The sequence below is a fragment of the Pongo abelii genome, chromosome 10 (assembly GCF_028885655.2).
Source record: "Pongo abelii isolate AG06213 chromosome 10, NHGRI_mPonAbe1-v2.0_pri, whole genome shotgun sequence".
Classification (NCBI taxonomy): Eukaryota; Metazoa; Chordata; class Mammalia; order Primates; family Hominidae; genus Pongo; species Pongo abelii.
Genome location: NC_071995.2, coordinates 116,078,056 through 116,090,284, shown reverse-complemented (window position 1 = coordinate 116,090,284; position 12,229 = coordinate 116,078,056). Strand labels below are relative to the sequence as shown.

The 12,229-nt window shown below is 44.9% G+C and overlaps 1 protein-coding gene across 1 annotated transcript in view; it reads left to right on the top strand.

The window, feature by feature from the left end:
- NOS1 (nitric oxide synthase 1) overlaps positions 1 to 12,229 on the top strand; it is a 207,583-nt gene that overhangs the window by 170,410 nt on the left and 24,944 nt on the right. Inside the window, exons 20-22 of the mRNA XM_054527663.2 lie at positions 1,280 to 1,454; positions 5,459 to 5,597; positions 6,189 to 6,267. Coding sequence (XP_054383638.1) covers positions 1,280 to 1,454; positions 5,459 to 5,597; positions 6,189 to 6,267 — 393 coding nt within the window. The remainder of the gene's footprint in view (positions 1 to 1,279; positions 1,455 to 5,458; positions 5,598 to 6,188; positions 6,268 to 12,229) is intronic.

Genomic DNA, 12,229 nt, shown 5'->3' with positions numbered 1-12,229 from the left:
CTGGTTCAAGCACCAATATTTTCTTGGTGGCATCTATGCACAGAGGGTCTGTGAAGCAAATTAATTTCATAGACCTTACAAGGAATGGAACCAGAATATTTATAACTATTTCATTCCCTTTTAGAAGAACCTATTTGATGTGTTGATGACAATTTCTTCTGGTCTTTTCATTAATACAAGTCCCTGAGGACCATTATATTATAGTTTCATTATCTTCATATTTAAAACTAATCTAGTTATGTCACTTGCAGAATTCAAGCCTTCCACTAACATAGACTAATTTCCCCAATTGGTCCAGCTTAGAAGCATGCAAGAAACAGCCAGTGGTTCCAGGTCATTGTTATCCCTAACTCGTCCTCCTTAGAACCAATTAGAATATTCTCCTGATGATGGCGATACTTAGAAGAGACCAAAAGAAAGGAAGAGAAACCCTTGAGAGCCCTTAGGTTTCAAGTGCCCTTCCACAGATGAACTTGGGGTTGCCTGACCACCGACAGCTAAACACTGTTCTTCTTGAGATACCAGATATATTAGTTCAGGCTGCTATAACAAAATACCACAGACGGAGTGGTATTGGCTATAATTCTAGAACTCACAGACAGCTCAAAGAATAGAAATTTATTTTTTCATGGTGCTGGAAGGCACAAGTCCAAGATCAAGGTGCTAGCAGGGTTGCTTTCTAGTGAGGTCTCTCTTTCTGGCTTGCAGATGGCCACCTTCTTGCTATGTCCAGAGAGAGAGAGAAAGGAAAGAGGGAGAGAGAGAGAGAGAGAGGGAGCTAGAGAGAGAAGAGAGGAGAGAGAGAGAGAGAGCACTCTGGTGTCTCTTCCTCTTCTTTTTCTTTTTTTTTTTTTCAGATGGAGTCTCGCTCTGTCACCCGGGCTGGAGTGCAGTGGCGCTATCTCGGCTCACTGCAAGCTCCGCCTCCCGGGATCACACCATTCTCCTGCCTCAGCCTCCCAAGTAGCTGGGACTACAGGCGCCTGCCACCATGCCCGGCTAATTTTTTTGTATTTTTAGTAGAGACGGGGTTTCACCATGTTAGCCAGGATCTTCCTCTTCTTATAAGAACACTAATCCTATCAGATGAGGGCTTTACCCTTATAACCTCATTTAACCTTAATTACCTCCTTAAAGGCCCTATCTCAAAATACAATTGTAAGGAGATTAGAGTTTTAATATATGAAATTTGAGGGGACACTATTTAGCCCATTACACCAGACACTCCCCACATTCCCCACAGTCCCTTAGCATGAACATTCTGTCGTCTCCTTGACAGGTTCTCAGTTTTTGGCCTCGGCTCACGAGCATACCCTCACTTTTGCGCCTTCGGACATGCTGTGGACACCCTCCTGGAAGAACTGGGAGGGGAGAGGATCCTGAAGATGAGGGAAGGGGATGAGCTCTGTGGGCAGGAGGAGGCTTTCAGGACCTGGGCCAAGAAGGTCTTCAAGGTAATCTGGATCTCATGGACCTGTAGGAAGAAGTAATGCTCCCCACACCCCCAAAGACAGCACCTAAACCATCAAGAAGGGAATCAACTTGAGAGAACCCTCAGTACCTCTCCCATGTATCCAGCCAAGATACAGCTTTAAACAGCTCAGACAAATTTGGGTGTCCTGAAAACACATATATTCTACCCAGAATCCAACATTCTACATTATGGGCAAGGAGTTGGTCCATAAAAAAAATTATATAGAGTCTTGGAATGTCAGGGCTGGGAGGAAGCCATCCGTCACTCCCATTTGGTGTACAGGTACACAAAGAAAACATAGAGATGGTCAACCAAACCAAACCTAACATCTTGGCAGTCTACCAACTTTGACAAGCCTACCCCTCTTGTACTAGATCTTCACTAACCAATATGGTAGCCACTAGCCACACATAGCCATTTAAATTTAAACTTAAACTAATTAAAATTCAATGTGATGAATGGATAAATAAAATGTGGTACATCAATGCAATGGAATATTCTTCATCCATAAAAAAGAATGAAGTGGTGATACATGCTACAACATGGATGGACCTTGAAAACTTTACACTAAGTGGAAGAAGCCAGTCACAAAAGAATATGTATTGCAGGATTCCATTTATATAAAATGTTCAGAATCAGAAAATCCATAGAGACAGAAGACAGGTTAGTGGTTGCTAGGGGTTATGGGGATGGGAAATGGAAGTGACTGCTAATAGATAAAAAAGTTTTTCAGTGTCGGGGGGGTGATGAGAATGTTCTGGAAGCAGATAGTGGGAAGGGTTGCATAACCTTGTGGACGTTCTACATGCCACGGGATTGTGCATATTTAAACAGTGAGTTGTATGTTATATGAATTACATTTATACGTATCTATATAGTACAAAATTAAATAAGGCTGGGCATGGTGGTTCATGCTTGTCATCCCAGCACTTTTGGAGGCTGGGGCAGGAGGATTGCTTGAGCCCAGGAGCTCAAGACCAGCCTGGGCAACATAGTGAGACCTCGTCTGCTTAAAAAAAAATTAATTAATTAAACAGGCTTAAAATCCCATTCCTCACTTCCTTCAGACAGAATAGAGTGACAGACTCTGCATCCCCACCTCACCAGGAAACTACTAAAGTTCCTGGGGAAGCAAAGTAGAATTTAATTAGAACATAATGGACGGAGAGGAGAAAGCCTGTGGTAGCTGTGAAGTCCCTGCTGCCATGCATGTCTAATTGATACCTTCTGATGGTCAGGAATGTATTGTAAAAATAGAACATGTGCTAATATCGGGAATGATAAAAGCCATGTTGAGTGGCCCAGGTCAGTTTGCTGAGAATAAAACAAATGAAGTTAATTTGAGAGAGAGATTCCTATCCCTGTATTACCAAAAGTATACATGTTTTGTTTTGTTTTGTTTTTGAGACAGAGTCTTGCTCTGTCACCCAGGCTGGAGTGCAGTGACACGATCTCAGCTCACTGCAACCTCCGCCTCCCGGGTTCAAGCAATTCTCCTGCCTCAGCCTCCCAAGTAGCTGGGACTACAGGCACCTGCCGCCATGCCCAGCTAATTTTTTGTATTTTAGTGGAGATGGGGTTTCACCATGTTGCTCAGGCTGAGCTCCTGAGCTCAGTCAATCTGCCCCCCGGGCCTCCCAAAGTGCTGGGATTACAGGCATGGCATGCATTTTACATACAACGTTCACTAGTCACAGCTCCACTGAGATTCCAGAATCCCCAGTTATACCTGAAATTGCACTGGAACTGCTGATGGCTACGAACTTCCTAGATTGTTAAATAAAATAAATTATAATAAACTGTTATCCTTCTTCAGTATTTAAAAAAAAAATCCCATTGCTCAGTTGCAGTAAGCACATTTTGTATGCTCAGTAGCCACAGGGTAGGGGGTTACCCTATTAGACAGTGCAGAACGTTTCCGTCACGATAAGACATCCTATTGGCCAGAGCTGTTTTAAATTTAAGGCCACAGGGGAATAAATGAACCATGCATGGCCTTCTATCTGCATGTGAGGATGACTAAACTGGCCATTCTGGGGTGGGAGGTGGTAATGAATGTAGACCGTGCCACTTTTACCCACTCCATTCTAGCCTTGGAATGCATTCTCATCAGCAACCCCAGGGGGAAAGGTACTATGCAACCTTCTGTCATTCAGTTGGCACTTTTCATCCTGAAAGCAAATGCAGGTAGAGAGCAAATGGGGAAGCTGAGGCCCCTGGGCTAGAAAGATTTCCAGAGGGGGAGGCGGTGTTCATCAGCCTGTTCCTGCATTTCCTCTCAGACAAAGAGAGTTGAGATAACGGCTTTTTGTACCCATTGGGATATTTCTGTTGCTTGATTTCCATCAGCCAACCTTGACTGAGCAACCAGGAAGCAAGGCCTGTTAAAAGCTACTGTGCCCTTTAGCTGTCAAATTCCTGTCCTCCCATCCCACCCCCAGCTCTCGCAACCACGAATCTATTTCCTGTTTCTGTAGATTTCCCTGTGCTAGACATTTCGTGTGAATGGAATCATATAATATGTGGTCTTTTGTAACTGACTTATTTCACTTAGCGTAATGTTTTCAAGGTTCATCCATGTCGTAGCATGTATCAGAACTTCATCCTTTTTTATAGTCAAATAATATTCCATTGTATGGATGTGTCAAATCTTGTTAATCCATTCATCCACTGATGAACATTTGGATTGTTTTGAAGTCAACATGAGGACAAACAATGGTAAAAACTACTCTTAAAAGTTATCATTATTTTGAATTATCTGTGGTTTTATCTTAAAAATAAATCAGGACATTGGCCGGGCATGGTGGCTCATGCCTGCAATCCCAGCACTTTGGGAGGCTGAGGCGGGCAAATGGCTTGAGGCCAAGAGCTCGAAACCAGCCTGGCCAACATGGCGAAACCCTATCTCTACTAAAAATTAGCTGGGCGTGGTGCACATGCCAGTAATCCCAGCTACCTGGGAGGCTGAGGCATGAGAATAACTTGAACCTGGGGAGGAGGTCAAGGCTGCAGTGAGCCAAGATCACACCACTGCACTCCAGCCTGGGTGACAGAGTGAGATTCTGTCTTAAATAAATAAATAAATAAGGACAGCAATTCTTAGAATTGTTAAAAATCGAAGAACAAGTGGGCTTGACCAAAAAAAAAAAGAAAGAAAAATGTATTTGCAGTCATCCAGACGTTCAATATGCTCTGCCTTAAATATTTAGAGGAAGATGGATTGGGAAATTCTGAGATGTTTACTTTCTTCTTTAATGTTAAACCTCTACACACATCAGTTTTAGGAATAAATGACACAATAGAATTATATCTTAAGTACAGGTTAGGTCCTAAAGTCAATGTCAAATCTGACGTGTCCAGCACATCGCAGACACTCAAAATATATAGGATGGATGGATGGATGGATGGATGGATGGATGGATGGATGCATGCATGCAAGCCTGGAAAGATAGATGGATAGGTGGGTGGGTGGGTAGATGGATGGAAGGATGGATGCATGGAAAGAAGGATGAGTGGGTGGGTAGATGGAGGGAAGGATGGGTGCATGGAAAGATAGATGGATGGGTGGGTGGGTGGGTAGATGGAGGGAAGGATGGGTGCATGGAAAGATGGATGGGTGGGTGGGTGGATGGGTGGGTGAGTGGATGGATGGATGGATGGATGGATGGATGGATGGATGGATGGATGGAAAGATGGATACATGGATGGGAGGGTGGAAGGGTAGATGAATGGAAGAGTGGATGGGTGAATGGATGGAAGGAAGACAATGAAAGGGTAGAGGGAAGAAAGGAAGGAAAGGAAGAAGGGAAGGAGGGAAGGGTTACTGGATGGATGGATGGATGGATGGATGGATGGATAGATGGATGAATGGTTGGATAGATGGATGGATGGGTGGATAGAGAGATACATGCCATGACTTGGAGCTGTTGGAGAGGAGATCTGCTTGGCTGAAAGAGATCACTGAAAGCCTTGTGTACACCACAGGCAGCCTGTGATGTCTTCTGTGTGGGAGATGATGTCAACATTGAAAAGGCGAACAATTCCCTCATCAGCAATGACCGCAGCTGGAAGAGAAACAAGTTCCGCCTCACCTTTGTGGCCGAAGCTCCAGAACTCACACAAGGTACCTCCCACCACCCTTCCAGGGAGGCATTCATGACAATGGGGGAAAGGCAGGCAATCTCACCTCCAGAAGGTGCTTAGAGAAGATGGGCTTCATTGCTTTGATCTCCCTTTAGTGCAGTCCTACCAAAATGAATAATTTGCTGCTCTCCCATACTCGGTAAAACAAGTGCTGGGAAATGTTTCTCTCTCTCTCTCTAGTAATGTACTGTATTCTTCCAAACCATCCTCTTCTCAACTTAATTCAACTATATTTTCTTTTTGTTCTGCACTACCCACAACTACCCCACCGATCCCAACCAGTGCCTGCCTCATCTCCTCTCTTCTGTCTCTCATTCTACTCCAGAGAGCAGTGGAAGTGTCAGTAGAGGGTGAATACAATGCTGCAGAGTGTTTGTTTGTATTAATATTCTGAGACGAGATCTCATTATGTTTCCCAGGCTGGTCTTGAACTCCTGGCCTCAAGCTGTCCTCCCACCTCAGCCTCCTAAGTAGTTGGGATTATGGGCATGAGCCACCTTGCCCCACCTGGGGAGTTTTTAATGGAACATTCAACCCCTTCTCAGGAAGACTGTTGTTTTTCTCCCCACAGGTCTATCCAATGTCCACAAAAAGCGAGTCTCAGCTGCCCGGCTCCTTAGCCGTCAAAACCTCCAGAGCCCTAAATCAAGGTAGGAACATCTTGGTTCACTGGGTTACCTACCTCTTCTCCCAAATGCCAACCACGATGAAGGACAACCCCTGTGGACTCCAAGGACTGGCTGTTCTCCAATCATTGCAAAGTGCCATAGAGACCCCCTTGCTGCTTTATAGTGTCTGGGGTTCCTGCTTTCCTTTTGCCTAGCTCCAACCTGAAGGAGTGGGAAAAGGAGATGGTGTTGATCTCATGAAAAGAGGAAAGAAAAAGGTTTTCTGAGTGATTTTTAACAGTAGACCACACCCCTGTAGATTCGCCACATGTTCATTGTACCACAGCATCTTAGCTGGAAATCACTTAGTCCAAGTATTTCCTATTGTGGATAATTTTTTTAATGGAGTGCTAAAAAGTGGCTACTCACACTCTGCTTAAATTTATTTGGGTTGATGGGAAGTTCATTACCTCACAAAACAGCCCACTCTCTGTTTTGAAGTCCTAAGTGTTAGAAATTAGCTTAATATCCAATATAACCAATATCTTTTTATCTAATGTAACAAAAGCATGTCTTCCTAGTACTTTATTTTAAACCCAGTTTTACTCTCTGTGACACATAAAATAAGTTTATTTCTTTCCAAATGAAAGACCTGGAAATTGCCAACGACATTGACCAATCTCCTGTGGGGCCTGATTCCTTCAAGTCATTCTTCCTAAGACATGGTTTCCCAAGCCTCTGGCTTTAGTAAAAGGACACACTCTGTCCTGCTGGAAATGTCACTCTCACCTGGTCACAGTGCAGTGGAGAGCATGTGATCACTGCCAAATGTGCTGAGGTCATTATTACCATCACCAATTTGAACAGGACGCGCTAATGCTGCCTGAGATCACAGGTGTGGTTCTAATGGCTGTTCTGGTCTTCCATTAAAAGCAGTCACTGCTGTTCTTAGACATCACGTCTTCTCAAAATGATCACACCAGGTCTGCTCATCTCTCTACTTGTATAAATAATTTTTCTAGCACTAATGAAAGTCTTTGCTTAGATCCCTGTTGAATGGAATCTTTTTCACTTTGTAGTTACAGCAGAAGATCTTTTCAAATCTTGATTCTTTGCACAGCATGGTTCACTGCTCTGTGCTTGGTTTACCAGGTTACCCATCTCTGCTCCCAGGTGCCACCCACAATAAAGGACAAGCTCTTGTTGATTCCAAGGACTGGCTGTTTTCCAATCATTGCAAAGTGCCATAGAGACCCCCTTGCTGCTCTGGGAACAGAGGTGGGTAACCCGGTGAACCAAGCACAGTGCAGTGAACCATGCTGTGCAAAGAATCAAGACTTGAAAAGATCTTCTGCTGTAACTACAAAGTGAAAAACATTCCATTCAATGGCAACCAATGCAAAGACCTTCATTAGTGCTAGAAAAATTACTTGGCCAGGCACGGTGGCTCACACCTGTAATCCCAGCACTTTGGGAGGCCAAGGCGGGTGGATCACGAGGTCAGGAGTTCGAGACCAGCCTGACCAACATGGTGAAACCCTGTCTCTACTAAAAATACAAAAATTAGCCAGGTGTGGTTGTGGGGGCCTATAATCCCAGCTACTCAGCAGGCTGAGGCAGGAGAATCGCTGGAACCCAGGAGGCAGAGGCTGCAGTGAGCCAAGATTGCACCACTGCACTCCAGCCTGGGCAACAGAGTGAGACTCTGTCTCAAAAAAAAAAAAAAAAAAAGAAAAGAAAAGAAAAAGAAAAAGAAAAATTACTTATACAAGTAGAGAGATGGATGGACAGACCCGGTTTGATCAATTTGAGATGTGATGTCTAAGAGTAGGCTCTTGAGTTGAGCAGTCCTGGGTTCTAACCCCAGCTCTGCCATGCACTAGCTGTGCAGCCTTGGCCAAGTCATTTAGGTGGTCTGAGCCCCTGTCTCCTTACCTACAGAATGGGAATGATAGCTATGAAGATTGCTAATGTTTTTCTAGAGGTTTCTGTGTTCCAAGCACTGTGCCGAGTCCTCTGTCCAGGATCTTTTCTAATTCTAACCAGCCTGGGAAGTAGGCACTCTTATCATACACATTTTAAATAGGAACAATAACAGCTAGAAAATACAAGTGACTTTCTCAAGGTCACACCGACCCGGTTATCTGACGCCAAAGTCAGTGTGCCAAATGGCTACACAGATGGCCTCACCAGCATTGCAAGGCTGCTGAGTATTAAAAATAAGCTACATAAAGCAACTAGCATATCATAGAGTCCCGTCAGTATTCCTTATCCATCCCTGCTTCGTGTCACCTGCAAATTTAGTGTGCGTGCTTTCTGTGTAATCTTCCAAACCTTTGATAAAAGTGATCAACAGGGCAGAGCCCCAGGGCTCTCATATTCTCTCTTAGATTCTCAAACATTAAAGAAATGGAGTGGGAAATTAATCTCTGAATGATTAGTTAAGTGCAATTCAGAGCATAATGGTCCCTGATATAGAGAGGGGCTCCGTATTTGAAATATATCTCTTACTACTTATTTTGGTCCTGTGGGAAGGGATGATTTAAATAGCATTGCATGAGAAGGCCTAATAATCTACTGGAAATTTCTTTCAGCAACAAACTGTGAAAGACCAGCTTACAGAATTTACTCCAAAAGCCATAGTACATAAGTAGCAAGGAAACTTGCAAATGTTTTGATGCTAAGTGGAACCAAAAGTCCCAAAATCAGCCCCCACCCCCACCAATCCAGAGGAAGCACCTGACTCTAAGCTACCGGTCTAAAAGTGTCTAGCAAGAGAATATTCCAAACAAGGTTAGAAGTGCAGTGTAGAATTAAAATCAGTTATGAATTAGCACAAAAAGGACCCAGTCATACCTCCGTGTTTATCTCTTAAAAAGCATGTTCTGTATTTTCAAGCTTAAAGTGCTTTAAAAGCACTACCTATTTTCAAGCTTAATACCATTTCCAGCTTCATAAGGCTTATTTAAAAAAAAAGAAGAAAAAGGATAATTGAGTGGAAAAGCATGACTCTCCTGTTTTTCTCCCGCCCAAGGCTGAAGTTGGGCTGTCTGGCCCAAAAGGCCACAACCAAGATATCACTAATCCCCCTGCGAGAGACCATTAATTGCAGGCAAAGTGCTTATGAGGAAGTAGGCAGCCCTTTGAGGATGATCCTTGAAAATCTAAAGAGAAAAGTGACCGCAGTCACCATCACAGCCTGGAAATAAATTTTCTAATGCACGTACAACAATTAGCAAACGACACAGAAGAGGGAACATAATGGATCGCTAATGTGTGGGGTGTAGACACTAAGTTCTAGAAGTCAGGATCAAGAGGGGAATGCAGGACTTGAGATGAACCTCTTAAGGGAGGGTGGGCTTTAGAAAGGCAGGAGAGAGGAGGGGAGTCCAGGAAGAAAGAACAGCAGAAGTCAAGGTCAGCACCAGGATGCCTGGGAGAATGGCAGACATTACAGTGGAGAGTTCTTGACGGGGAGAATGCTTCAGTCTCATCTCCCCTCAAGTAAAATTTCTTCTCTCCAGCCTTCCCCATCTCAACAGAGGACATCAACATTTGGCTTCAGCCAAAACTTCCAGTGTCATCCTCACTCCTCTCTCCCTCGCCTGGGTCATGCAGTCTCTTAGCAGATGCCCTTGGCCTTGTCTTTCAACTACATCTCAGACCCACCACCTTGAGCAAAGCCATAGGCATCTCTGGTCTGAGTGACTGGAATAGCCACCCAACTTGTCTCTTGGTTTCTGAGCTTGTCTCTAAAAACATAATTTTCCGAAGAGCAGACGGAAGAATCTTTCCTTTCTTTCTTTAATTTTATTTATTTATTTATTTATTTATTTATTTGAGGTTAAGAGTGGAAGTTTAATAGGTGAAAGAAAGGGCCAGGTGCAGTGGCTCACAGCTGTAATCCCAGCACTTTGGGAGACCGAGGCAGGTGGATCATGAGGTCAGAGTTTGAGACCAGCCTGGCCAACATGGTGAAACCCTATGTCTACTAAAAATACAAAAATTAGCTGGGCATGGTGGTGGATGCCTGTAATCTCAGCTACTAGGAGGCTGAGGCAGGAGAATCACTTGAACATGGGAGGTGGAGGTTGCAGTGAGCCAAAATCGCACAACTGCCCTCCAGCCTGGGCAATAGAGTAAGACTCTGTCTCAAAAAAAAAAAAAAAAAAAAAGAAACCTCTCTGCTGCACAGAGGGGTCCTAGAGAAATGGGTTGCCAGATCCACGGTGAAGTACAGGGGGATTTATAGATGCCTGGTGAGGAGGCAGTGTTTGATTTACATAGGACGCAAAATATTGGTTGGACCAGGCGTGCCATTTGCATAGGGCGCGAAAAACTGGTTAGGACTAGGTGTCCTACTTGTATAGGGTGTGTATTTCTGGCCACCCCCACCCTGATCTTTTACTATGCAAGTGGGTCCTCAGACAGGGGAATCTTTTAAAACCATAAATTGAAGCCTGTCACTCCCCAGCTTCACAGCCCCTGATGGTCTCCTGCTGGACTTCAGGAAACCTCCAGACTCCTTGCCATGACAGGTCATCATGAGGCTCTTGTGATCTGGTCACTACTACCCTCCAAACAAACACTCCAGCCTTCTTTCCCTTCCTTGAACATGCCACCTTTTCTCTGCCTCTGGGCCTTTGCACGTGCTCTTCCCCATCCCTGGAATGCTGTGCCTGCAGGTCTTTGCACGTCTCTGCTTAAGTGTCAAATCCCCAGAGGGGTCTCCCTGACTGTCCTGTCTGACATAGCCTACTCCCCTTAACCCATCACCACCCACTCATCCACATCACCAACCCCACCTGAGATCCTTTAAGTGACTTCTCAATGAGAATAGGGCACTTTGCTGTCCTTCCCCTCTCTCACCAGTGCCTAGAACAGTGCCTGACACGCGATGTACAGGTGTAGAATGAACGAACCTTGTTAACTTGAGTAGTTCACAGCTGACAATATTTACTCTTTTCACTGAAGAATGCACATTTTCTGGGTTTTTTTTTTTTTCATTTAATGCTGGACATTAGCAAATTATTCTTTTATCTGCAAACCTATCATTGAGCCACCGCCAAGCATGTGTGTGTATGTGATGCTTCTGGATGTGGCTAGAAATAAGTCACACAGAGGGGACACTCGGGGGGAGAAGGGAATAGGACCCAAATGGCTGCTGCTGTTCCGTTGCCTCTTCCCCTTCTCCCTGTACTTCTCATATGGCCCATATGTGTCCCAACCTTTAAGAAAAAATAAAAAATAGGCCAGGCGTGGTGGCTCACACCTGTAATCCCAGCACTTTGGGAGGTTGAGGCGGGTGGATCATCTGAAATCAGGAGTTTGAGACCAGCCTGGCCATCATGGTTAAACCCTGTCTCTGCTAAAAGTACAAAAACTAGCCGGGCATGGTGGCGGGTGTCTGTAATCCCAGCTACTCGGGAGGCTGAGGCAGGAGAATCTCTTGAACCCAGGAGGTGGACTGCACTCCAGCCTGGGTAACAGAGAGAGACTCCATCTCAAAAAAAAAATAAAAAAAAAATAAAATGTTAAACATTCTCCACTTACAAAGCTCAGCAGAACTGAGATTTAAGACAATTGGTTTCTGAGCCAGGTCTATCCCGCAGAGGGTCGGCTTCCCAGCAAAGCATCAAAGACCAGTCCACCAAGGTGCCCTGGGGCCCTGCAGCCATTCTGCCAGGGTTCTCAGCAAGCGACATGCAGAGTCAGTCCCCTTGGTTAAACTCCCAGCAGGGCCAGAGCCTGGGCCCACCTTCTATTCTAGCCCACCTGCCAGCCACGTTCCCATGCCTGCTCCCCACCTTCTATTCTAGCCCACCTGCCAGCCACGTTCCCATGCCTGCTCCTTCTCTGCACGGCCACCCTCTGCCTCGTTCAGGAGGACTTGGGGGGAGGTGGCTGTGCTCGTGAGCTAGCTCAGCAAGTTTGGGTCCTCTGCATTTCTATTTTGTACAAATCGTGATGATCTGGGAAGAAAGCGGGAACTGATTTGCGGGCC